We start from the raw sequence: 26,937 nt of genomic DNA, 5'->3' as shown, positions 1-26,937 counted from the left end.
ATGTTTACTGGCTGGAGACTAAATAAATGTGGATACATTCACACAATGGAATATTATACAATAGTGATAAAAGAACAAACTATAACTACACTCAATTTAACAAATCCCAGAAACATCACTTGAAAAGCAAATCCTAGAAAACTATGTTGTTTTTAAGGCTCGAGCAAAACCAGGCAAGTCCAATGTATTATTTAGGCATCTAATCCCAAAATGTAGAATAGTGGTTACCTCAGAGGAGTGAGCAGGGAAATGTGGAACAGGAAGAGAACAAAGGGAGATGATGTGCCAGGTCTAGGAATTTTATTCATTTTGTATTATACTTTATAACCTACATATATGTTTCACACACATTCTTTGGTATGCACCGCACTGCATTTCTATAAGATTTAAAAAAAAAAAGGGGGGGGGGGGAGTCCTATGGCTAGCCAAGTCAAAAGAGGTCATTTAGTCAACAGCTGATATAATCTAGAACATTTGGCCTATGAAGGATTCCTTCATCCTTCATACCTTGCAGTTTGGCTTGCATAGTGTTTAAAACTTTTTTAGGATTCGTTTCACTATTTAAAAATCAAGAGCAATTAAAAATCCAGTTTGTTTTTCTCGAGAATCAAAAGATAGTTACATTGAGCCTACAATAAAATAAGGCAATAACAGACCAAAACGGAGTTGTGCTGCTCTCTTTAGAAGAGCATATACAGCTCACATACTTTCTAATAAATAAACAAACAAAAATAAACACTAGAAGAGCATATACTATCCTATACACCATAGTCTCTCTGCTTCTGGTTCCTTTATGCCAACCAAACAACTTTATTCATTTACATTAACTGGTTAGCCCTGTGGGCGTTTGAGAGCTAGGATGTGGTCCAACATCTTCATCTTATGTGGGAACTAAAGCTAGCTCTGAATAATTGACTTCTCCAATGATCACACAGCTTTCATAGGCTAAACCACCATGGCCTCTTTAAACATCTGTATTCCCCTCCCTACATACTCAATTGTGTATGTTTTAAATGAATATGCTGTTTCTGAAAGTAAGGGAACTACATCAGAAGGTCAGTAGGCATTAGAGCACATTATATACTATAATTATTATTATAGAAGTAGTATGAAAATAAAAGAACTAAAATAGCTTCTGATTGCCAAGAAATATTTCTTCATCTAAGTTCCCCTAAAATTGTGACAATGACCACTTTTAAAAATATATAAAACAGCTTTACTGAGATCTAATTCACACAGCATACAACTCATCCACTTAAAGTGAATTCAATGGCTTTTAGTATGTTCACATACTAAACCGCCAACCTATCTAGCTCTAGGACACACTAACAATGATCACTTTTTAAGGGACCGCTAACAAGGTCACTGGGTCCACCATACCATTAAGTATACAATACAAACCCAGTATTCTCAAACAATTTTCATTAAAATGTTTCCATACTCCATGTTAGGCATAAGTTCCTTAATTAAGAACATAAGAAATTCAGTATTATCACTGGAAGATTAAGAGGTGGATGATATAGTATACACTTTTCCCTCAACAAGGGAGTTAGTTATTTCAAACTCTAGGGATTATTCTATCTATAGACTAGTGATCTCAACAGAAGACAAGTGTTACTAAACAACTGCTCAAAACAACAGCTGCAAAGGAATGAGAATATATGGCACTTAATAGAATTCTTAAGGCTAGATAGAGGTGGATTTTAGGATACGAATTATGTGAGTTATACCCAAAAGCAGTTTTTGAGAGATTCTGTTTTCACTGGAAAAAGATAAATTTCAAGTTTATGGTTAGATAGCCAATACTTTGCAATTACTGCAATTCCTTTCAAAAGCCCCACTATGAGCTTAAGTTTCTAAGTTTGGTGAAAAGCATGGGAATAATCACCTAAAAATAAACATAACAAAATTGTTGAACCCAGTTATCTTAAAACAGTAGAAGTATTATTCTAAATATAGAGGCTTAATTTTTAGTATTTATTTATTTTTGGGAGAAGGCAAGTGGGGAAGGGGCAGAGAGATGGGGACAGAGGATCCAAAGCAGGCTCTGTGCTGACAAGCTGACAGCAGTGAGCCCGATGTGGGGCTCAAACTCACGAACTGCAAGATCACGACTTGAGCTGAAGTTGGCACACTCAACCGAGCCACCTAGATGCCCCTAGAGGCTTAATTTTTAAAGAATTCCCAGCCAATGCTGGGTTTAAAATCAGGGCTTTAATTTTAAAATCCTGGTCTAATCCAATTGTAAGTTGTCATTTGCAGATTTTTGCCATTTTGCAGTTATAAAATACTTTTGACAAAATATATCTTCATGTGTTTCACTGGAAAAATAATTATTAAATCAGTTTTTTATAAATTACTAAGATGATATAGACTCTTACCCAAGGCTACATCCTTTTGGGAACTGTTGCCACGTTGGCACCAGGAATTATTTCTAAAGGAATGATGCTGAGAAAGCAAAGAAAAATTCAAACAATAATTCCATTCACTGGGATCTAAATTACTAATATGTAATTAATTGTGCTACCTGATTCTTCCAAGACTTTTTGTGATAAGTGGCAATTATCACCATCTTCTTTTTAAAATGAGGGAACCAAGGCATAGATCATTAAAAACAACTATATGGATTTATTTCATATGTTGGCTATGCAATTCCATGCCACTAGTTTTAACCAATCAAATCTCAACACAAGAAGGTAACTAAAAGACTGCTCCTCATTGCTGATGAAACATCTAGAGTTTTTTTGGCCTGAATACTGTACAGCATTATTAAGTGATACTTCTAGAATTCCAGTGTAACTTTAGTTGCAGCAAAAACATTCAGGGATCATTATCAAAATGTTTCCATAATTAAGCATCTGAACTATTTGTCAATAATCAATTCATGACCTCCCCACAAAACTGCCCCTCCACCTTTCTCTTCTTTGGTGAGGGGGGTGGGAGTACGTGAGTGACAGTATCATGAACCAGTGACTCAGAGCTAAACTGGGAAGCATCCTAGATTCCTTTCCTCTCCTTTAATCCCAAATCTAATCAACAGGTCCAACCAATTTAATAGAGTAAATATTTGTCAAAATTTCCCCCCTCTATCCTCATTCCAACCACCACAGCCTTGGTGGTTTGGTGCTAGTATCTTTCACCCAGATAATATAAAGTATATGTTGGTCTCTGCCCATGGTTCCTGGCACAGAACTCCTAAGACCCTGGTAAATTCCTAAATGATAAGAGCATTAGGAATATCTTTTGTTCTAATGATGCAACTCTGGGTGGGGGTTGGCCACCAAAAAAATCAAGCCATAAGCTTGACAAAGTTTTCATAAATATACCAAAAGTATGGAGTTCAGTAGGTTTCCAGGTTGAACACATTCACACCAGGAGGGTGACACACCCCAACTCCATAGGCACAGAAGCTCCTATGCTCAAGACCCTCACAGACATTGTCTTATGTATCTCTTCTTCTGGCTGTTCATCTACAACCTTTATCATAACCTTTAATAAAATGATAAACTTTTTTTTGAAGTTTATTTTTATTTATTTTAAGAGAGAGAGAGAGAGAGAATGAATCCCAAGCAAGCTCCACACTGTCAGTGGAGAGCCCAATATGGGGCTCCCAACCCAACAAACCGTGAGATCATGACCTGAGCAGAAATCAAGAGTTGGATGCTTAACCCACTGAGCCACCCAGGTGCCCCCAACTGGTAAACTTAAGTGTTACCCTCAGTTCTGTGAGCCATTCTAGCAAATTGAGTCCATGGAAGGGGTCATGGGAACTTCTGATTTGTAGCTAAATCTGACAGAAGTTGTAGGTAACCTGGGGACCTACTACTTAACAGTTGGCATCTGAAGTGGGGTGTCAGACTGAGCCTTTAACTTGTGGGATCGGATACTATCTCCAAATAGGTAGAGTTAGATTGATTTAAATTATAGGATACCCAGCTGGTGTCACAAAGAATTGCTTGGTGGGGGAAAAGTCCCCACACATTTAGCCAGAAGTGTCAGAAGTGAAGTCTTCTATGAGTGGTAAAGGAGACAGACAGGAGGGAAAGAAATGAGGTTTTTCCTACACAGGAAAAGACACATAGGTAGAAAATGGCATTTTTCCAATACAAATGGTACCTATTTACCTATTATTAGTTTATGCCTATGGAAAAGTCTTCTTGTTCAATAACATATGAACATCAAAATCCTTGAGACATTAACTGGGGAAGTATACAATGACCATAACACTCATAGTATAAGTGGAACTCTATTGCTCATTTAACAAAATTTGTTGAGGATTTTTTTCTGTACAAATTATGAACAGGTTTGCTGAGCCAGTACAAGAAACTGGATAAATTGATGAATTAATCTGTAAGGGACTGAGAAGACTTCAACCCTTTACTTTACAAACAATAAAATGGAAGCCCAAAGAAACTATTTCTCCTAAACTGGAAGATGAGAGGATCATGCCCTAGTTTGCTCCAAGGACATGCACTAGAACATACAATAACTAAAGATTTACATTAACAACATAAACCAAAAGCTTTTACTGAAATGCTCTGTGGGCAGTACATTGACGTACTATGCTAAGAAAAATGTAATATTTATATAAAGCCCTTGCTATAGTGCTTTGCACAGGGTAAATGCTCAATAAATGGCAGCTATCAGTTTCAGCTGTATAGTCCTTGGAAGACTGAACATGTGATGTTTACCTGATATCAATAACCAATTGCTTGGAGCACCTGGGTGGCTCAGTCAGTTAAGTGTCCTACTTCGACTCAGGTCATGATCTCACAATTTGTGGGTTCAAGACCTACATTGGGCTCTGTGCTGACAGCTCAGAGCCTGGAGCCTGCTTCAGATTCTGTGTCTCTCCCTCTGTCTCTCTCAAAAATAAATAAACATTAAAAATTTTTTCAAAAAATAACCAATTGCTTTTAGACAACAACAGACATTTCTCCAAAGAAGACATACAGATGGCCAACAGACACATGAAAAGATGCTCAACATCACTGATCATCAGGGAAATGCAAATCAAAATCACAATGAGCTATCCCCTCACATCTGTTAGAATGGTTAAAATCAAAAACACAAGAAACAAGTGTTGGCAAAGATGTGGAGTAAAAGGAATCCTTGTGCACTGTTGGTAAGAATGCAAACCGGTACAACTACAGTGAAAAAGATTATGAAGCTTCTTCAAAACATTAAAAAGAATTACCATATGATCCAGTATTTCTACTACTGGGTACTTACCCAAAAAATATGAAAACACTAATTCAAAAATACATATGCACCCTTAGGTTTACTGCAACATTACTTATTGCAGCATTTTTTTATTATTGCAGCATCATTTACAGTAGTCAAGCAGCCCAAGTGTCCATGACAGATGAACAGATAAAGAAGATGTGGCACACACATACACACATATATATAATGAAATATTAGCCATCGAAAAGAATGAAAACTTGGGGCATCTGGGTGGCTCCATCAGTTGAGCGTCCAACTTCAGCTCGGGCCATGATCTCATGGTTTGAACGCTGTGTTGAGCCTCATGTCAGGCTCTGTGCTGACGGCTCAGAGCCTGTAGCCTGCTCCAGATTCTGTGTTTCCCTCTCTCTCTGTCCCTTCCCTGCTCATGCTCTCTCTCGCAAAAATAAATAAACATTAAAAAAAATTAAAAATAAAGAACTACTAGAACTGATAAAGAAAAAGAAATCTTGCCATCTGAAGCAACATGGATGGATCCCGAGGATAAAAAGCTAAGTGAAATAAGTCAATCAGAGAAAGAGAAATACCATATGACTTCACCCATATGTGGAATTTAAGAAACAAAACAAATGAACAAAGAAAAAAAAAAGCAACAAACCAAAAAAACAGATTCTTAACTATAGAGAACTGATGGTTACCAGAGGGGAAGTAGGTGGGGAGATGGGGGAAATAGGTGAAGGGGATTAAGAATAACTTACCACAGGGGCACCTGGGTGGCTCACTTCATTTCAGTTTAGGTCATGATCTCACAGTCCAGGGATTGAGCCCCACATGAGGCTCTGCACTGGAGCATGGAGCCTGCTTGGGATTCTCCCCCCTCCCTCTCTGTCTCTCCCCTGTTCACGCTTACTCTCACTCAAAATAAACATACATTTTTAAAGAATAAACTCTTTAAAAAAAAGAGTACACTTATGATGAGCACTGAGTAATGTACAGTATTATTGAATTAATATACTGTACACCTGAAACTAATATAACAATGTTAACTATACTGGAATTAAAAAAACAAACAGCTGCTTGACTAACTTGATAGACTAGAATCCCTGTGGCTCTACTAATTCAACACTTTTGAATTAGTAGGGCTAACTGAAAGGGCTAACTGGCTTGTAAAACCAGCTACAGTGAGTAGAGACAGAGCCAACGCCAAACCCTGAATCCCCTGTTTGGTTTCCATTACATGTCACAGATCTGCAATTTAGCTATACAGTTGTGTTCAAACTTTTATAAGAGGATAATAATAGCACTGTTACTATACCTGACTTTTTCAATCTTTTTATTAAAACCATCACTGAGCTATGAATTTGACATGAGAATCATCAACAATCCGGATTGGCAATATTATAGTCTTAGGAGTTGACAAAACAACAGTCTTTTTTTTTTTTTAACCTTTATTTATTTTGAGAGAGAGAGTGTAAGCAGGGGAAGGACAGAGAGAGGGAGAAAAAGAACCCCAAATAGGCTCTGTGCTGTTGGCACAGAGCCCTGAAGCGGGACTCAATCCCACAAACTCAAAGATTACAACCTGAGTCGAAACCAAGAGTCAAATGCTTAACCGACTGAGCCACCCAGGTGCCCCCAAACAACAGTCTTGGTAAAGCAATTCTATCATGGCCACCTGATGATTGGATAGCTACAAGAGCAGCTGTTATATGCACCTGAAGCATAGTCTCTCACTATATGTAGTTTACATGTAGTCTCTCACTACAAGTAAAATACAAAGGAGAAAATGCCTTAAAACAGTTTCCAAAGCACTCTTAAAATGTGACAATAGCTGCAGGTCACTAAGAAACTGAGACACTCTTGGCATACAGTAATTTGTTTTAATCAAAGACTCACAAGGAGTTTAATAAAAGCATTGGGAGAACAAGACTAAAAGCCACAGTGCCAGAGTTGTAGCAAGAATTCAAAAAAAAAAAAAGATGTTCCCTTTCACAAACAGTGGAAAGGCCAACGTGGACTATCAGGTCCTTCTAATGTGAATTAGGGTGCACTCCCTCTACTCTCGTAAAAATAGAAAATAACCTCCAAACGCGAGGAAAAACGGCACAGGGCACAGAGGGGAATCCAATCTATTTGTGGTGAATTAAATTCAACTCAACAAATAATTCCTGAAAACTCTACTGTGTGTAAGACACTGTGAGTGAAAGATGCTTGTTCTGCCTCAAAGAACTCTAAATGGGAGGAAGGAGGAGAATGAGGTTCACGGAAGTACACAAATAACCCAACGCCTAATACAAGTGCCTTCTAAGAAAGGTTCCAGTTAGGGCTACAGGTTCAAAGGCAAGATTTCGAGACTCAGACAAGGCTTCATGGGAGAAGTAGCGCTCGAGATAGTCACAGAAAAAAAAAGGCGGAGATTTTGGGATGAAGAAAAGAGCAGGTGAGCGTTCAAACAACCATGAGAGGCCAAATCCCAGTTTCCTTGCAACCGCCGCCTCCTCACGCGTTCAGCGGGCGTCCTGAGTGCCATCCTCCGAGGGGCAGAGGCCTACCCCTCGCCTCCCCGGTCGTCCCCCCGCCATTTCTCACCTTAGAGACTTCCAAGTTCCCCCTCGGTCAACCCTGTCTGAGGACAGAAGACAACACCGACAGGAGAGAGCCCGAAAGCTGGCGGGATGCTGTCAACTCACCGGCTTTTGCTACTCCGGCCAGGCCGCATCGCCATGGTAACGCCGCCAACCCCGCGTTCGAACGCCCGCGCCGGCGCCCGCGCGCCGACAGGGCCGCACCATCTACCAATGGACATTCGCGGAACTCGTTGACGTTAGATCCCTTTTCCTCTAGAAGGCCAATCAGTGAACGGAGGAAGCAGTGGGCGTAACCCTCACTTTGCGTCTTTCAACCAACCATACAGCTTGAGTGAAGATCTCGCGACGTTCTAAGTGAAAGAAAGGCATTTTTGAGGCGGGTGGAGGAGACTTCTCCCTATACTGTTGGTCGCTCTAAGCGCAACCGAACCCTCCGGATTGGTCGACGTACTCCCCCTTTCCGTTCAAGGCCCGCCTCCTGCCTCCCTCGGCCTTGGGTGAGTAGTCTTAAGGAACGGCCTCTGTGTTGAATTCTGTGCTAAGGTACTGAGGTTTGAGCGATGAGAATCTGCAGCTGAATAGCTTCCCGTCGGTGCACCGTCAAAGGTGGACGCGCTCTCCCCCAGGCTGGCAGTGAGGCGTGGGCAGGCCAGACCTCCCCCCAACCAACCCCACCCCCTCCGCCGCTCGCAGCACCTCAGTTTTCCTCTGTGCTCAGGAAGAGGGGAGGGTTCAATGGCTCTGAGCCTTGCTGGCCCGCACGCAGGTGACGATGGGGTGGGGCATCGGAATCCCAGAGTTCACATGTAGGGCCCTACGGCAAGAACGCCATACCTTCCCCTCCCTCGGCCTCAGTTTCACTTTGTTGTTGCCCTTTAAACCCTGCCTGCTTTCCAGAAGAGATTTTATATTTTCTAATATGTTTCATCTATTGAATGAATAATATCGTGGCAATTATAGCAGAAGTAAAGAAAGAAAATCGCAGGAGAGTCCCACCACCTAAAACATAACTTCCTTGTTCTTTGTTGTGGTCTGATTTGGGCCCTATGTATTTGTTATTTGTTATTATATGTCTTAAAAAAAAATATATATATATACACACATATACATATATGTATGCACATACACACAAGAAAACCTTGGATTGGGAGTGTTCTGTAAGAGAAGCAAACGTTTCTAATAAATTTTAACTTGGTAAATGGACAATGTCTTGCGATGTAAGTAGTACCTGACGCCAAATGTCACATGATCACAACTGAGCCAATGGTTCTTGAAATTTGCTTTGATATACAAGTGCTGTGGATTATAGGCATGTTTCCGGAACGAATTATGCTTGCAAACTAAGGTTTTACTAAACTGACTGCAATCATATAGCCAAATGTAAAACTGTAATACAGAGTCAAGGTTAAGAGCAAGGTTGTTGGGATTCAGGCAGACCTGCCTTTCAGTCTACCTAGACATATCTTTCCTTTTTTTTCCTCTTGAAAAATCACGGTAAAGGCTCAGAGGGTTGTTGTGAAAATTAAGTGAATTGATGAAAGTAAAGCACTTGGCACGATGCCTGACAAGCAGTAACTACCCCCCCCCCCCAAAATGGTACCTCTTACCTTCGTAATGGAAACAAATAAATATACTAGCCAACAAGGCCAGTAGACTTACTGCGAGCACCCAGTTTAGTTCAAAACTTGTCAGAGAAATAACACAAGAAAGGAAACCATTTTTCAAAAGAGTGAATTTCTTCCCAGTTCCTATATTGAAAGGAATTTATCTTGTGGTACTTTATACATAAGGAATATATATGGTGTAGTGAACAGCGTGGTCACCAGCAGTTTTGCTGGAAATATGAAAAGCCATTTCTTGATTCAGCTATCAATAGAAGCTAAGAGCATGCTATTAGATCATAATACAGAAGCTTTCTGATGACCTTTTATGACAACAGGGATAAAAATGACTCCTATATATTCAGTACTTCTGATATGTCTGATCTTATGCATATATTATTTTTAACCCTACTACAACCATGTAAAATAGAGGTTACCCTCATTTTACAGATGAGGAAAGTGAGGCTTAAGGAAGTATTTTGCTTAAAGTAATACAACTGTTGAATTAGGGAGTTAGGTCTTTCTCACTGCAAAGCCAGCCATGCTTTTCCATGTTGTTTCTGACTGAAAGAGGATAAAATGCTTTGAATATCAGATGCACAGGCAGACTTACCCAAGTGGAGGAGGTGGCCTGCAGAGGTACCTATAGTGGAAGCAAAATTTTTTTCCAATAGGAAATTTTCACCTTGGGCAATGAAGAGGTGGGATGAGGTGATCAGATCACTGAACACAATTCCATCTGTTCATTTACCTTGTGGGTAGTCTATAGCACTTCAAATTCATCTTGTCCCAAGCAAATCATTATTTTACATTCTACTCCCTATTCCAGTCACCCAAACCAAACAATCTCTCTTTCCTCCTCTCTCCCTTGAACAATGAAACATCAAATACTGTTGGTTTTCTTTTCGAGATATTTCTCAAATTTATCCCTTCCTCTCCTTTTTCAGGGTCTCTGCCTTAATTTAACTCTATCATTTGTCACCTGGCCTATTGGTGACAAGCTTGTAACTTGTTGATCTCCCTGCCTTCAATCCTAATTCATTCTCTACCTTCCTTGCTGCCAGAATGTCTTTGTAAAATGTCAATCTGACCATATCACCAACCCTGCCTAAAATCAGTCAAAGGCTTCTCATTGCCTACAGAATATAAACTAAGCTGTTTATCAATGGAATGCCATTTTGTGCTTGAGGGTCTTTGCCCACGCTCCTCTCTGCCCGGAATGCCCCTTGCCTCCACCTTTATTCTGCCTGGTGAATTCCTAGCCATCCTTCAGAATCCTTATGGGGTGCCTCTTTGACCTAAAGATAACCACTCCCTCTTCTTTGCTTCCTTTCCATTTTACACATACCCCAATGATGCACAAAACACACTGGCAACTTGTCTAAGTACCTTCCGATTTCACGAGACTGTGAACCCTTAGAAAGCTGGGGCTTTATAATATTCAGCTCTATATCCACTCTTCAATTCTGTCATACTGCTTGTCAAGTGGGACATACTCAACAGATGTTAGATGAGTAAGTAAATCCCTTCAGGCGCTAATATTAGAATTCTCCATGTTTGCTTTCTAGAATTGTACAGCAGATGGCACTAATAGGCCACTTAACAGATCCTCTTTACTAGGAATGATTTTTGTTCCAACCTTGTCTGACTTTGGCCCCATCCTGGAAGCCAATATTCATGCCTTTACAGGTGAAATCTCCTGTTTTCGCCCTCAGCCAAATAGCAAAGATAGCAAGATGACTCAGCAGCTTGGTCTCTGTGAGAAAAGAGAGTGGCAGATGCCCAGGGAAAGGTGCAATTAAGGGAACATTTTCTTTGTCTCAATTTATTCACAGTAGTTGGGAGCTTCTTGCTTGCTTGCTTGGTTGTTGTCACAAGAAAGAGAGAGCTTTATTCACTGATGGGCACCTCATGTCTATTCCATCCTTTGAAAGGGAGGAGGGGAGTTGAAGAATCAGAAAAGAGCATTATGATATGGGAAGAGAGGAAAAGCCGAGCAGTTAGAGTTGCTTATAAGCAGGCAGAACTGGCCTTCCTCCTCACAGCGGAGTGGCCCGGGCAACTTTCCTGGATACCAGCACCCTGCCTAAGTTAGGTGTTTTTGTGCTTGTTCAAGGCTAGCATTAAGGGTATTCCCAACACTTGGTGCTTAGGAACCCCCAGGCTACTGGATATGGTTTTGAACATGTGGTTTTAGGTCCTTACTTCCCAGAGAAAAAGCAGAGGACTCATAGAAAGGCAAAGTAGGGGCCTAAGGCTACACTTTACCTCTCCAGGTCATCCTTGGGCACCAAGATCTTCATCTCTACTCCCTGCCCCCCAACTAAAACCTATTCTATGGAAAGGATTCCAGCTGGGCACCTTTAAAATGTATGGGGTGCCTGTGTGGCTCAGTCGGTTAAGCATCACTTCAGCTCAGGTCATGATCTCACAGTTCGTGGGTTCGAGCCCTGCATTGGGCTCTGTGCTGACAGCTCAGAGCCTGGAGTTGCTTCAAATTCTGTGTCTCCCTAAGCATTAAAAAATTAAAAAAAGGGGCGCCTGGGTGGCGCAGTCGGTTAAGCGTCCGACTTCAGCCAGGTCACGATCTCGCGGTCCGTGAGTTCGAGCCCCGCGTCGGGCTCTGGGCTGATGGCTCAGAGCCTGGAGCCTGTTTCCAATTCTGTGTCTCCCTCTCTCTCTGCCCCTCCCCCATTCATGCTCTGTCTCTCTCTGTCCCAAAAATAAATAAATGTTGAAAAAAAAATTAAAAAAAAATTAAAAAAAAAATTCCCCGTATGAATATAGATCAAAAACTGGGCATTTTGGAACTGGGAGTAATTTTATAAATTATTTGCATGTCCTCTCTCCAGGCCATTTGTGCCCTAAGCCCTCATCTTTCATGGTAAGCAGAGCTGTATAAGGAGGGAGATACACTTTGGAGTTAGACTTACTTGGATTCAAATCTTGCCTTTGGGCTATGCCTTTGGGCAAGCATTTTCACCTTTTTGAGTCTTAGTTTCCTCATCCAAAACTGGAGACAGTCGTGCTTATCATGAAGATTTGTCTTAAGCATTAGAAAAGATACACGTAAAGAACTTTGCACAGTATAGCTGGCACAGTGCAGATGCTTAATTGATAACATGGTGGCATGAAACAGTTTCTGTTAAAGGGATTTAAGATTATAAGGAACAAGTTGAGGATTTGGGGAGCTCTTTCTGTATCTAAAGGTATATTTGTGAGGGCGTTTGGGGTTGAGCTATGCTTGCAATAGCACTCTGATTAATTTGATGAAAACATTGGAACACAATACATCAGTACAGCCATTTATCTGTGAATTATTTTTTGGCACCTAGGTTCTGAACCTCCTGAGCTGTAAGGGAAATGTATATAGAGAGAAAGGCAAGAACACTTTTCCTTAGCTTCTGGAACCTTCTGATGACATTGAGGATTTTTTTATTCAGGTTTTTTTTAACCACCTAAGGCACTTTGCCACTTTTCTGAAGTGTGAATTGCCTGCTGTCAGCTTGGAGTTCTCATCTCTGCAATCCTGGCTGCAAGCACATTTGCATATTGGATGCTGTGTTCTTTAACCCCCTGAGGTTTGAATCTACTTGGAGTCTGGTGTGTGTGTGTGTGTGTGTGTGTGCGCGTGTGTGTGTGTGTGTGTGTGTGTGTGTGTGTGTGTGTGTGTATCTTTCTCTATAAGCTGACAACTTTCAAACCCCAGAACAGTTTCCCTTCATGGTCTCCAGAAAAACAGAAAATGTACAACAATGGCTCCATTGATTTTTATGTAAATGGCACTCTTCAGGAAAACACTGGAATCCCAGAACATACCCTGAGCATTTGTTTGAGTGGGATGTGGGGAGAGTGTTCTGTTGAGTCAATGAACATCTGTTGAAAGCTGCTGTGCTGGGTCCCAAGGAAACAGAGTGCATAGTCCGGCTCTTCCCTGCCAAAGGTACAGACTGAGATTTACCAGACTAGGTATTGTGCTTGTGGTGACTTTGTTCTGTGTCCACTTAGCTAAACTGGAACTGTGTTTCCCAGGATTCCCTTCCTACATGGTTCCAAGTTAGGGTCAACCTCAAGAAAATTTTGTGCGAGATTTGGAAAGCTTAAGTGAAGTAGCAACAGTACACTGTGAAGGACAGAGCAGGATACCAAGCATGTGGCAGTACTTACTTTTTGACACTGATCTGCTGGTTCACCTTGTTGGTACAGGATATAGCACTCAGGCCGGCAGCTCCCCAACTCCTGCTGAATGTCCTCCTTCAGTTACTCTGAGTGCTCGGCCAGATGTCCATTCAGCTCTATGACAAAGGGCTCCAGCTCCTCCTATAAGTTCATGAGCTTGGAAATGGTGAAAGAAGTCACAGGTTTCATTTGTCCTCAAGAATTCTACTTGTCTTTGGGGCGCCTGGGTGGCGCAGTTGGTTGAGCGTCCGACTTCAGCCAGGTCACGATCTCGCGGTCCGGGAGTTCGAGCCCCGCGTCAGGCTCTGGGCTGATGGCTCGGAGCCTGGAGCCTGTTTCCGATTCTGTGTCTCCCTCTCTCTCTGCCCCTCCCCCGTTCATGCTCTGTCTCTCTCTGTCCCAAAAATAAATAAAAAACGTTGAAAAAAAATTAAAAAAAAAAAAGAATTCTACTTGTCTTCATAGGATCTGGTTTGTTTTCATAAGTTCCAGTTTTCCTTGCTCTCCTCCACTTCACATCCAGCTCTCCTTCCCAACTGCTGGCCTTGCTTACATATAGAGACTTCAGGCACAACACCAGATGCAGAGGTGACAGAGTTGCTTGGATTTCTCCATCAACTTCCATAACTGCACAAGATGTAATCCCTACACTAAATCCTTAATTTCCTCATAGTGTTCTGTTTCTCTGATCAAACGCTACAGAAGTTTATTCAAACCATGTTAAAAGCCCAGAAGATGGAATGATTAGAAGCCAGAAGGCTTCACAGAAGAAGTGACACTGAGCTGCTTCTGAAAGCATGAGTAGGAAGCATGTATGGGGAAGGAGAGAGAAATTCTAGAGAACAGCTGGCTCAAGCCAAGCAATTGAAAAGGTAAATAGGAGCTTTGCCTTTCTAGAACAACTGTCCTCTCCACAGGTCAATAGGATAGGTAGAAAGTGAACATCTGATCCTAGCTCTTCTGGTCCCATTAAGATGAACCATTGGTTGGTCTGGTTCTTAGATGTGGTTACCCTTACACATTGGTGTCCACTAAGATACATTTTTCTAAGGTGTGCCCTTTTCACTACCCTAAGCCACTTCCCCATGGGAAAATATTGGCCTGCCCCCCTCTTTCCAGTGTCTCCACATGGCCACACCAGGCCTGTCTGTCTTGCCCCCCCCATACAGGCAGTGTTGTTTTCCCCATGATGCATTGGTGATGGCAGTGATGTAGAGCAATGCTCTGGGGCTTCTGTCCAAGGCAGGGCACTGCCCTCTAGTCTTGGATCCCTAAGCTTATCTAGGAGTCCAACATTCATTCCATGGGACTCAACCCAAGACAGGAGCAAGGTGCCCTTCACCAGTAACTTGCTACTACTTTATAAGCATCTTTATAAAAGGGCATGGTATCTGGTACCTGTTTCTGCCTAAGCCTGGAACCACTAATTTGAAACCTCTGTTCACCAGTACGGTGGCAACAGGGTGCTTCTTTCTGGTTTCCAAAATGGGGAAGGTTTTTGGCATAAATAGGGAGAGCAGGGAAACAGAACATAATGTTTTAAAAAGCCTGCTACCAGTTTACATGTAAATTTTAAAACTCAAACGGGATAGCATTATACAGTCTATTCTGAATCATACATTTTTCACTTAATATGTCCGAAAATATTTTTTTTTTTTAGTTTATTTATTTTGAGAGAGAGAGTGAGCGAGCTCATGAGGATGAGAGTTGGGAAGGGGCAGAGAGAGAGGAGAATCCCAAGCAGGCTCCACAATATGAGTACAGAGCCCAATGCAGGGCTTGAACCCAGGAACCATGAGATCATGACCTGAGCCGAAATCAAGAGTCGGAGGCTTAACCAACTGAGCCACCCATGCGTCCCTGTCTGAAAATCCTCTTAAAAGCAGCACATTTGGCTCTACCTCGTTTTTTAAAAAGGCTCCATAATATTCCATTGTACAGATATACTATACTTCCCATATTGATGGATATTTGTTTCTGCCTTTTTTTCCTTTTTGATATTGCAGACAAGGTTGTGATAAACATCCTTATGTGTATATCTTAAACATGTATTTGTGTATGTCAGAGTGCCTAGAATGGAATTGCTAGGTGTAAGGGAATGTGCATTTTATGCTTTGATAATTATTACCAAATTGCCCTCCTAAGGGGACATGCTAATTTTCTCTCCTACCAACAGTATATGAGAGCACAGACCATTTCAGAAACCCCATTTGAGGGGCACTTAGCTGGCTCAATCAATAGAGCATGCAACTCTCGATCTCAGGATTGTAAGTTCAAGCCCCACAATGGGTATAGAAATTACTTAAAAATAAAGTCTTAAGGGGTGCCTGGGTGGCTCAGCTGGTTAAGCTCCAACTTCAGCTGAGGTCATGATCTCGTGGCTTGTGAGTTCAAGCCCCACGTCAGGCTCTGCGCTGATAGCCTGGAGCCTGCTTTGGATTCTGTGTGTGTGTGTGTGTGTGTGTGTGTGTGTGTGTGTGTGTGTCTGCCCCTCGCCCACTTATGCTTTCTTTCTCTCTCAAAAATAAACAAACATTAAAAAAAATTTTTTTTAAGTCTTAAAAAAACCCACTTGAATTATTTCCAATTCTTAAAAATTCATTATAGGTTTAGAAATATTTGGAAAAGATCACAGTGTTGGGTGGATTTGGTTTTTTGGTAAGCCATGTGTTGACAGTTCTGAGAATTATCCTGGAAAGAGTTTCAGTTTGGGTCTGATTTGTGTGCCTTTGACAGATGCAGGCTTATCTTGATTGAGTACCAGCAAGGGGGCTGAGGAGGCCATCACCTCCTGCTCCAGCTCTCTGCATCAGCTCTGCTGTCCAACATACCAGCTCCTTCTTTGGCTCTGGAATCTTGCAGATGAGGCCCTGCTGACTTGGGTCTTTTCCTGCCTGGGTCACTCTCCCAGGCCTTTGCTGCATTTAAGATATCTGATTTTCTTTTCGTTCTGCCATCCCACCTCAGGACCTTTATTCATGCTGTCCACTTCTGGAACACACTTCTTCTCTTCATTCCCATTGCCAACTTACCTTTCACTCGTCCTTACTTCTCTACTCAAACATCCCTTCTTCCAAGGAAGCCTTCCTTGATCCCTCAGACAAAGTCAGGTTACTCATGACACATTTTTCCCTTGTAGCACATACCTTATTGGCAATTATTTTTTAGTTTGCTTAATTATTTGATTAAAATCTGTCTCTCCCACTAGAATATAAACTGCATGAGAGCAAAGGCCTAGCATGTACTTAGTACATGGTAGCTACTCAATATTGTTGACTGAACAAATGACAAGTTTTCTTTAGAAAGGCCTTACATAAGCGATCTTCCATATATTTTGTTACCTTGATAACCTGTCCCCCTTCAGATGAGTTGTTTTTTCACTTCTGCAGATATTTCTATTCTTCTCCCTTCCTCTCTTTTGTTGTTGTTGTTCTTGTTGTTGACATTCTTTTCTGAAATGGAAAGAAAAGTAACTAAAATGGAAAAGGATAAAAAATTGTAGTCTTCACAGAATTGCTGGTTATAAAATTAATATTTTCTGTAAACTTCCAAACAATACAGAAATATAGAGACTGGAAAATTAAAGTCTCCCCATAATCTCATCCTCCAGGAAATACTATTAATGATGTGTATCCTTCCAAACATTTTCCTATGCATATTGAAATCTTTTGAATGCTTATTACATGCCTGGCACTGTTCTAAAGCACTTTACAAAAGTTAAGTCACAGCAACCCCTTGAGGTAGAACTGTTATTAAAATTTTTTTTAACGTTTATTCAGTTTTGAAAGACAGAACATGAATGGGGGAGGGGCAGAGAGAGAGACACACACACACACAGAATCTGAAGCAGGCTCCAGGTTCTGAGCTTTCAGCATAGAGCCCAACTCAGGGCTCGAACCTACAAACCATGAGGTCATGACCTGAGCCAAAGTCTGCTGCTTAACTGACTGAGCCACCCAGGTGCCCCTGAGGTAGAACTGTTACTATCCTGTCTTAGATAGAGCTGAGGAAAGTGAGACTTAGGAGCTAATCACACAGTGAATAAGTAGTAAAGTCAAAACTTGAACTCACGCTGCAGATTCACACTCTTGACCATTATACTAGCTTGCTTTTGATGGGGTAGGAAAGCGATTTTCTACTGTGTGTGCCTTTTTGTACTTAGAATTATGAACCACATGAACATGTAACATTCTAAAACCTGGATAAAAGACTAAAAATATCAATAACAAAAAGCTTTTTAGTACCCCAAGCTACCTTCCCTGAATGACTCCTCAAGCCATCTGAAACTACATTGCTGGGGTCTCTGCCCCACAGACTCAGGCTGGAGGCCGAAAGGAAATGGGACCATGGGTTTGATGAGAATGTTCCTCATCTCTTCCAATCACAGCATCTCTCCAGTTTCAGTGGGTTTGCTTCTGAGGACCTCCAGTCTCTTAATGCACACACACCAGCCCCAGCCCCTGTGTCTTAACAGGGAGTCCTGGAGGAGTTGGGATAGAGCTTCCCTGACAGGGTAGGGGCCAGGGTCCTACCATCACACACAAATCAGCCTCTGATTCTTGGTTTCTCCCATCTTGTCTTCGGTATGCTGTCTTTTTCTGTAGCTGATGAGGTCACTGTTAGCTGGTCTGTGCTATTCCCCAGCACCAGAGTGCTGCCCCCAGGGTAGATCTTCCTGTTTTGTGTAACTTCCCAGGGTCTCACATCTTCTTCCTTAAGTCCTCAGATAGACCATGGCCCTCAGAGCGTGTGGCTTGATCATTTTCCGAAGACGCCTCATTCCCAAGGTGGACAACCCTGCGATTGAGTTTCTACTGCTGCAGGCATCAGATGGCATTCATCACTGGACTCCTCCCAAAGGTGCAAGGCAGAGGGGCTGGCTCTCGGGAAAATGCTGAGTGTTGCTCAGAAAGCCACCCTGCCAGGCCCTCCACAAAGCTTATATTTCAGTGACTGTGCAGCAGGAGGGGAGGTGGGGGCAGGAGCCCTTGATCCTTTCTACATACATGGTCTCCATGCCAGGCCAGAGCAGAGCTGGAAATAGAACTTTGTGATTGAATCCCAGGGCAGAAGCAGCACCGGTTTTCTGTGTGTGACTCACATTCACTGGAGTGCCAGTCTCTGTGGTGAATGCCTGGGTAGGAGAAAAGGCACTGGGCTGGGAATTGGGGGCCTTGGGATCAAATCATTACTGGGTTACAGGTCAGGAGCCCAGAGTGAACAGCCTCCAGATAGAAGGGAGCAGGAACTTTAAAGGGGAGTGCCAGGGGGAGGGGTGAACAAGGATCCAGGTTGGAGGAAAATAAGGAAATGGGAACAGGAAATAAACTTTGCACTTTTGCATTTCACTAAGGAGAAATAAGGTGAAAGAGAGGGACAAAAGTGTCACAAACTCTATGAATAGAAATCTTCACACTTGTCTCCTGATCACCAATGTCATACTGCATAGTACCTCTCACTGAAAGATTTCAAAGGAACTCTCCAAATTTTGTCCCGCCTGGGCCTGAAGAAGTCACCCTGTTAACACTCATGGGTAGAATGCAGCACAGACACTATTGGGAAGGGCGTGTTCAGAGACTCCCCACACTTCTGAGGGCAGGTGGGAATCAGGGTCACCTCTTACCACCAACATCCCTCTCACCTTCCTCCCCCAATGCAGTACCTACCTGGCTTTGTGCACATAGCTACATAAAGTGCTATAGAGAGAAGATTCCCAGAAGCCATGAGCTAGATTGGTTTTTTAAGCCCCGACTCCTGGTTGCTTTCTGTGGGAGCTGTGCAGCAACGGCTGACTCAGGGCACTGCTGGGAGAGCCCCTGGGAAGGAGAAGGGCTAGGAGGTCGCCTTGTCTCTGAACCAAGAAGGGAACAGCTAACAATTCCTGTTCCCCATGAGCTCCTGAACCAGGAGGCCCCCAGCAGCTTGCTGGAACCACGTGTTGACAGAGGCTGCCAGACCCCTCCCTGTCCTTCCTGGCCCCTCTGGGCAAGCTGAGAATTTGCAAGGAGGGCCTAGAGGCAAAACTGAGGGCTGCTCCCAGTCTGCAGAGCTCCAGGCTCTCCTACAGCAGTTTCTTGGCAGCTGTCTGGTTGGGTTTGAGTCTTGCCAGCAAATTTTCTTAGAACTGGCTCTCAGCTTGTCCTTAGTCTAAGTTCCCATCAGGACTTTCCCTATGAAACTGGAATCTGGCCTTGCTCAGAAAGATGAAGACAATTTGGAAAACCCTTGATAGCTACTTGGAAACAGCTGCCAGTGCTGCAGTGCAGGGTTTGGAGCCTGTCTGTTGGCCCTGGGACTTCAGGGACCAACTAAGACAGTGTTGAGTCCTCACTGTGGATTGTAGGCAAAATGCTCCCTCTTCAGCCAGCTCTCACCTGCCAAGAAGAGACTGCCCTTCCTTCAGAAAATCAATTTAAGGTCTCCAAGGGAAAAGTCTCCCTGAGAACTTGAGATGAGGAGAGCTCCAAAGAATAAGAAAGCAGAGGTCTGAGGAAGGCCATCTCTCTCACCACTGAAGAGCAGTCTTCTAGATCAGACTTGTTAAACCCATGGTCTTAACTCTCTGCAGAGAAGATACAGTGGGGAGGAGGAATTGCCCAGACACTACCTGTTCTGTACCCTATTCCTAGGCATGTTAGGATGTTGCCAATCTGTAGACCCCCTTTAGCCTAGCAACATCTAAAAAAGTCACCGAAGGGACACCTGGGTGGCTCAGTCGGTTAAGCATCCGACTTTGGCTCGGGTCATGATCTCACAGTTTGTGGGTTTGAGCCCCACGTCGGGGTCTGTGCTGACAGTTCAGAGCCTGGAGCCTGTTTCAGATTCTGTGTCTCCCTCTCTCTCTGCCCCTCCCCTGTTCATGCTCTGTCTCAAAAATAAATAAACATTAAAAAAATTTTTTTTTAATTTTAAAAAGTCACCGAAGACCCCCTACCTTTAAATCATCTGACCTGAAAATTCCACCTTTGTTGAAGATTATCTCTTCCTCTTTTTTCCTAACCAGGCCATGTGGAATCAGGAGAAAATGACTTAGAAGCAGCCTTGCGGGAGACTCAGGAGGAAGCAGGCATAGAAGCAGACCAGCTGACCATCATTGAGGGGTTCAGGAGGGAGCTCAATTATGTGGCCAGAGAGAAGCCTAAAACAGTCATCTACTGGCTGGCGGAGGTAAAGGACTGCAATGTGGAGATCCGCCTCTCCCACGAGCACCAAGCCTACCGCTGGCTGGGGCTGGATGAGGCCTGCCAGTTGGCTCAGTTCAAAGAGATGAAGGCAGCGCTCCAAGAAGGACACCAGTTTCTCTGCTCCACAGCCTCATGAGCTGACCAGAGCACAGTCACTTACCTCTGTAGGATCCCTGAGGGCCTTTCAAGATGAACCATTGTCAACTCCGGGGAAGGATTGTGTTGGTCTTTGGCTCATCATAGCAAAGAGCAGATGGGTTAGTAAAATCAGCTGAGGACTCTCAGAGGAACGCAAACAAAAATCTCAGCTGGGTGGAAAGGAAGGCAAACGAGGAGTTAAAAAGTCTAGGTGTAATAAGTACATCCTTGTAATTTACAAATAAACTTCAGGGAGCTTATCTGCCCATCTAACCTGTTGTCTTTATTTCTTGGACTCTTGCCCTGGTGGGGAGAAAGCTAAAGTGAAATGGAGCTCTGACCTTAGCCAGAGAGAATCCTGTGTCCATGCACTCATACCCCAGAGAAGCTAAGGGAGGAGTCAGGGTGACTCTCCTGCCTCTGGAACTCCACCCGACCAGCGTTCCTGAGACTTTGTGACCTGTAGTTGGACAGGAAATACAAGTGAGTCGGACCAGAGCACAGGAATTGGGTTTGTTCTACTCACTAAATGTACCCTCTACCTGGCACCAGGCACATATGTTGTAGGTGCTCAGTAGATGCTTCCTAAAATAGAGACCCAAGGAATTTGTGACATATTCCAGGTCACAAGAGAGAGATGAGGGACAGACCACACTGGCCCACCAGTTCAGTGGCATGTGGACCCCAACCTCTGAGCCCAGTCCTGCCTCCCAGAGTCAGCATGGGCCTTGTCAGCACGATGGAAGTCACTGGCAAGAGGCAGGCTCAGGCCGGGGGGACTCTGCTACGCTACCCAGGAGCCCCATCACTACACCTGTGCACTCCTTGCCTGCAGCTGCCTTCTCCACCTTTAGCAAGCTCTCATCATTTATGTTTCTCTCTTCCTACATGCTCCCTTTCTCTCCAATTCAACTGTAAGACCCAGAGGTGCAAGAGTTGGGTCTCAGCCCTGTTCTCCCTAGCTACTAGGGCTCAAGGAATGCAGGACAGGTGTTAGATCCTACAGCCCTTCCAGGAGCTGTTAGCAGATGGATTCATGTGGATTTTATTAAAGGGTTGTTGCCCAATGAAGTGCAGAAGATTGGATGCAAAGGGGCATTGGCAAAGGTCAACTTGGATTACCAAGGTCAAGAACAGCCACCCCTGAAAGGAGAAAGAAGTCACCCAAGTCTTTAACAGGCTTCCACATGTTTTTAGTCACTGGCTTTCCATGTAGACAGGGCAAAAATACTAGTGAACAGGATCTTGGAGCACTGCCAAGGATCTGAATGGTTTTGTTCTTCACCCCTCTGAGCAGTACTCTCTGAAGGAGGCCTGCTGCAGGAAGTTTTTGGAGCTTAATGTTCTCTTTCCAGGCCAGAAGGGACCACATCCCACTGATTTAATAAATGCCGGCTGGGCAGTGGTGCCAAACCACAGACTAGCTGCCTCCTAACAAGAGCTGGCCAGCCCTGTGCTCTCAGCATGGGAGGCTGTCGAAGCTCAAGATGCTAAAATCTTATATGTCAGAGTTCGAAGGGACTGTAAAATGACCTAATTTTGCTGCTCATTTTTACAGCTGGGGAAATTGAGGCTTAAGAAGGTAGATGGCCCTGGCAGTTGCCTGTATGTGGGGTGTGTTGAGGATGAAGTGCCCGAAGGAAGACTCTACTTTAGAATATCTCATATGGCTTTGAAGTCATTCCTCTGGGCCTTACAGAGTTTTCCATTAAAACACAGGCACTTGGGGGACACCTGGGTGGCTCAGTCAGTTAAGCATTCAACTTCGACTCAGGTCATGCTCTTATGGTTCATGAGTTTGAGCTCTGCGTCATGCTCTGTGCTGACATCAAAAAAAATAAACCTTAAAAAACCACAGATACTTTTTAAAATGTTTATATATATTATTTTTGAGAGAGAGCGAGAGAGCGAGCATGAGCGGGGGAGGGGCAGGGAGCTAGTGGGACAGAAGATCAGAAGCAGACTCTGCACTGACAGCAGAGAGCCTGACTCAGGGCTCAAACTCATGTACCACAAGATCATTACCTGCGTTGAAGTCGGATGCTTAATTGACTGAGCCACCCAGGTGCCTCCAAAACACAGGTACTTTGGTGACAGAACCCCCATAAATTATCTTCACCTACTCTCTGCAGGAAGAATTGGTAGCAGGGTGGGACCGTGGCATGTTATAGGAGATGGATGAGGTGGGGGGAGAGTTGGACTGAGACTAGGACATGATGGGTGAGCAGGCTTTGTCATCATCCCCACTTTGCTTCTGGTCAGCTTGTTCAGAGATGTGGGACTGAGACCACAATATCCCCTTCGATCTGAGGCCCTCCATGCTCCAGAGCATGTCCTCCTGGAAGCATTCCCTAATAAGCACCCATCCTATAAATACTATCCTGTTCCCACCTCTACCTGAAGAGGCTCCTCTTGGAACTCCACCTGTTTTCCCCAGTACCACCTCTACCACCCAGGGTGGAGAAGCACTTAACAGACTTACCTTCTGGGGTGTGCTCTGGAAAACGAAAATGCCCTCTTGACTTCCAAGTGTAATACCTTACACCCCCACAGTAGGCACTTCTTTGCTGAATTGAAGACCTAAAGGAATGAAGCTATAATGGTAGTTATTTGATAGTAGAATTTCAATTGAAATACTTGCACTGATATGTATGAGACCTCAGGTGGGACCCCCATGTTTGGGGAACAGAGGATTACATCTCCATTGGCTCAGACTGGGGCCCAACCTGTCCCTTTTTTTCTAGAGGAAGGCTGTGCCAGCCCTGCTGCTGCCCCCTTGAGGCTGTGCTATAGATGCCCTGTGAGACCTGCTCTGTGCCTTTCTGGAATGCTACTCCTTTCTCTTCCCTTCCTCTCCCAATCCACCTCCTGCTCAGGACTGTGTAATAGGAATATCTCAACTGACAGCCTGAGGAGGGAAAAGGGCGATAGGGAGGGAGGGAAAAACACAAGGATACAGAGTACAGAGGCACAATTTCTTCCTATTCTTTAGACTGGGGACTCCTAGGGACAGGACCTCCTCTTCTGTCTTTTCCCATTCCTCATCCAACCCCAAGCCCAGCCAAGCTCAGGGTTTGCAACTTAAGGTCATGAATTCTCCCCTTCCCTAATGGGTGGAGGAGTCAAAAGGCACAAATCTCCAGTTACAAAATTATTAAGTCATGGGGATGTAATATACAGCATGGTGGCTATTAACAAAACTGTATTGCATATTTGAAAGTAGCAAGGTGGGGCACCTGGGTGGCTCAGTCAGTTAAGCGTCTGACTTCAGCTCAGGTCATGATCTCACAGTCCATGAGTTTGAGCCCCACGTCAGGCTCTGTGCTGACAGCTCAGAGCCTGGAGCCTGCTTCGGAGTCTGTGTCTCTTTCTCTCTGCCCCTCCGCTGCTCATGCTCTGTCTCTCTCTGCCTCAAAAATAAATAAATACATTAAAAAAAATTTTTAATAAAAAATTTAAAAAAGAAAGTAGCAAAGAGAGGAGATCTCGAATGTTCTCACTGCAAGAAAAATATTTGATAGTATATATGGTGTATCGATACACCATATCTGTATGGTGACAGATGTTAACTGGACTTACAACAGTGATCATTTTGCAATATATACAAATATCCAATCATTACATTGTATACCTGAAACTAATACCTGAAAAATATGATGTTTTGTCAATTATATCTCAATATAAAAAAAGAGGTCAGCCTCCATTTCCCCCTATATCCCATCAAAATGGTAAAGTGCATTGAAAAAAAAAAAAAAAGATTCTTCCCTCCCTTCAAACTGCTGGAAAAATCCATGGGCATGAAGTAAATGGCTAACCTTAAGATAAAAACCAGGTTGTTCCTTGGGAACAGGGGTGTGTGCCAGAGAGGGGAGGGTGTCAGCAGAACTCCCGCTGAGTCGGACAATAGCAGGAAAGGAAATTACCCAGTTGCCTCTGTGGTTTTCTTCAAGGCTGGGTGGAGGCAGGCCTCCCCTCTCAGGGATGGGCTGTGCAGCTGTTCCCAGAACAGAAGGTAATATTTCTTCAAATGCTTTTCAAAATATATTCATAAGTATGTGTGTGTGAATAAAATAGAAACAGAGATGTGCGAAGTATTCAGAAAGTATAGGCCTTGAACATCAGAGCTTGGATATTTTCCTCAGTGATTTGATTGAATTTCAAAAATATTTCCTTAGCTGCTATGTGAATTAGATTGAAGGGTCCAAGAGTGAAAAAATGAGGTCACTGCAGTGGTCCAGGCTAAAATTAATATGATCTGTTGTGGGCTAGTGGCCAAGGGATGGAGCATTGGCCTTGGGCTTGAGGAGGGGAGAAGCGATCAGAAACTTGGTGAGGGGAACCAGCAGAAGACTTGCTCTGGAGCCCGCCAGAGTGAGATGCACCTTACCCAAATCTTGGGGAACAAGGGCAAAGACCCTCAGCTCACATCTTGGGCTTGACTAGGGTTCAGCTGATTCATATGGTATTAGAAAGGAGACTAAGACAGACTCTCAGGGTGTATGGGGTTACAGAATGGGGGCATTAGGCCCCAGTCCCAGATCTCCTACAGTGGCCACTCTGTCCCCATCCATTACCTCTGGAGGAGTTCCCCATTCCTGAATATTAGCTCCCACCAGCCAGCTCAGGGGTATAGGGAGGCCAATTAGGAATTCTGGTCATACAAGGCTGCCGGAAGTTCTATGGAGTAAGGACAGCCACCCCCACCAGATATGCAGAGAAACATAAATTGGGAATGCACAAGAGGATGGGGAGGGATGGGGTGCAGGACAAGGCTGGAAGGGGCCAAAAGAAGGGTAGAGGAAGCTTCCAACTCAGTTCCCTCACCTTCCCCTATCTCCCAAGATCTAGCTCTTTCTCATGGCTCCTGCAATTCTGGTCTTCCACCCCCTTCTTGAATCTCTCTGTTTTGGTATCAGTGGGGAAGGGAAAACACTTCTTGACCCAGAAACAGTGGGTGGCAGCTTCAGAAATATACATTTTGGCTGGCTCCCCATCCTTGGTAGTATACAGGCCAGTGCTAGACCATGCTGATGAAAGGTGGGTAGGAGATTCTAGGCATTTGGGTGCAGAACACCACATTCCAGTCTAGTCTTGGTTACTAATCTTCTGCCAATACCCTCCTCTCTCAGTGCTTCAGTTTGTTCATCTGTGCTTTTGTGATTAATGAAAATGGCAAAAGCCTGGCCAGAAACCAGATCACAAGCCAAGGGCCAGTGTGCTGGAATTGGCCAGAAAAGGGCACTCTTCCCTTTGGCCCTGTCCCAGCACACAGTGAATGCTCAGTGAGTACGGTTTGCCCCCTCCCCCATCTAGGCTGTAAGACACTAAGACCCTGCTGCCCACCCTTACCACCCTTCTGAAGGGTGTATGCCTCCTCCTCCATGCCAGATTACTTAGGCCTTACAGATTGTTTTATCCTTCCCCATGCCATCTCAGACAGCACACACTGCTTCATCTTGGGCTGTCCACTAGAACTTTCTGCAACTATAATATGTCCTGTCCAATATGTTAGCCACTCACTAGTCACACATGGCTTTTGAACACTTGAAATGTGGCTAGTGTGCCTGAAGAACTGTATTTTTAATTTTATTTCATTTTAGTTGATTTTAAAATTAAATTTAAGAAGGCATATGTGGGTAGTAGCTACCACATGGACAGCATAGGTTCTAGGCAGGCTTTTTTGTTTGTTTCTTGTTTAGTGTCCCTTGTTTAAAAGAAGAGTTGATAGGAGTTACCATTTATTGAGCACTTACTCTTTGCCAATTTTTGCATAAGTGCTTTACAGGTACATCTCAATGAATCCTAGAAATTCCATTCAAAAGATGAAGAAACCATGGCTTAAGAGGTTAGTTAAACTGGCTTCAGATTGCAAAGAAAGTTGGAGGGCCATTCAAGTGTGAGTCATGCTCTCCAGCCACTTAGGGAACCTTCCAGGACCCAGCCTGGGTGTTCTGCTTCTACAGTCACTCCACAACCTATAGATGGTTGCTGGGGCCCCAGGAGGTTCATCACTGAGTACTGATGGATGGATGCTCTTGACAAAAAGGAGAAGGAAGTTCA

General features: G+C 43.6%; 2 protein-coding genes across 6 annotated transcripts in view; one reads left to right on the top strand and one right to left on the bottom strand.

The window, feature by feature from the left end:
- KIF24 (kinesin family member 24) overlaps positions 1–7,990 on the bottom strand; it is a 75,908-nt gene extending 67,918 nt beyond the window's left edge. For 4 of the 5 annotated variants that reach the window (XM_047829325.1, XM_047829328.1, XM_047829327.1 and 1 more), the window contains exon 1: positions 7,878–7,990. The gene's annotated coding sequence lies outside the window, so the exon portion shown is untranslated. Of the gene's footprint in view, positions 1–7,776 lie in introns of all 5 variants that reach the window. The other variant, XM_047829326.1, reaches the window with a different exon arrangement.
- A 127-nt stretch (positions 7,991–8,117) lies between these two features.
- On the top strand, positions 8,118–21,138 carry NUDT2 (nudix hydrolase 2). The gene is made up of 3 exons (XM_047829337.1): positions 8,118–8,272; positions 18,275–18,415; positions 20,559–21,138. The coding sequence occupies exons 2-3, from the start codon at positions 18,289–18,291 to the stop codon at positions 20,873–20,875; spliced, it is 444 nt and encodes a 147-aa protein (XP_047685293.1). The 5' UTR covers positions 8,118–8,272; positions 18,275–18,288; the 3' UTR covers positions 20,876–21,138.
- The last annotated feature ends 5,799 nt before the right edge of the window (positions 21,139–26,937 follow it).

Source organism: Prionailurus viverrinus, chromosome D4 (genome assembly GCF_022837055.1).
Source record: "Prionailurus viverrinus isolate Anna chromosome D4, UM_Priviv_1.0, whole genome shotgun sequence".
In the NCBI taxonomy this organism is placed as follows: domain Eukaryota; kingdom Metazoa; phylum Chordata; class Mammalia; order Carnivora; family Felidae; genus Prionailurus; species Prionailurus viverrinus.
Note: the sequence above shows the minus strand (reverse complement) of the source record. Positions and strands in the feature narration are given on the sequence as shown.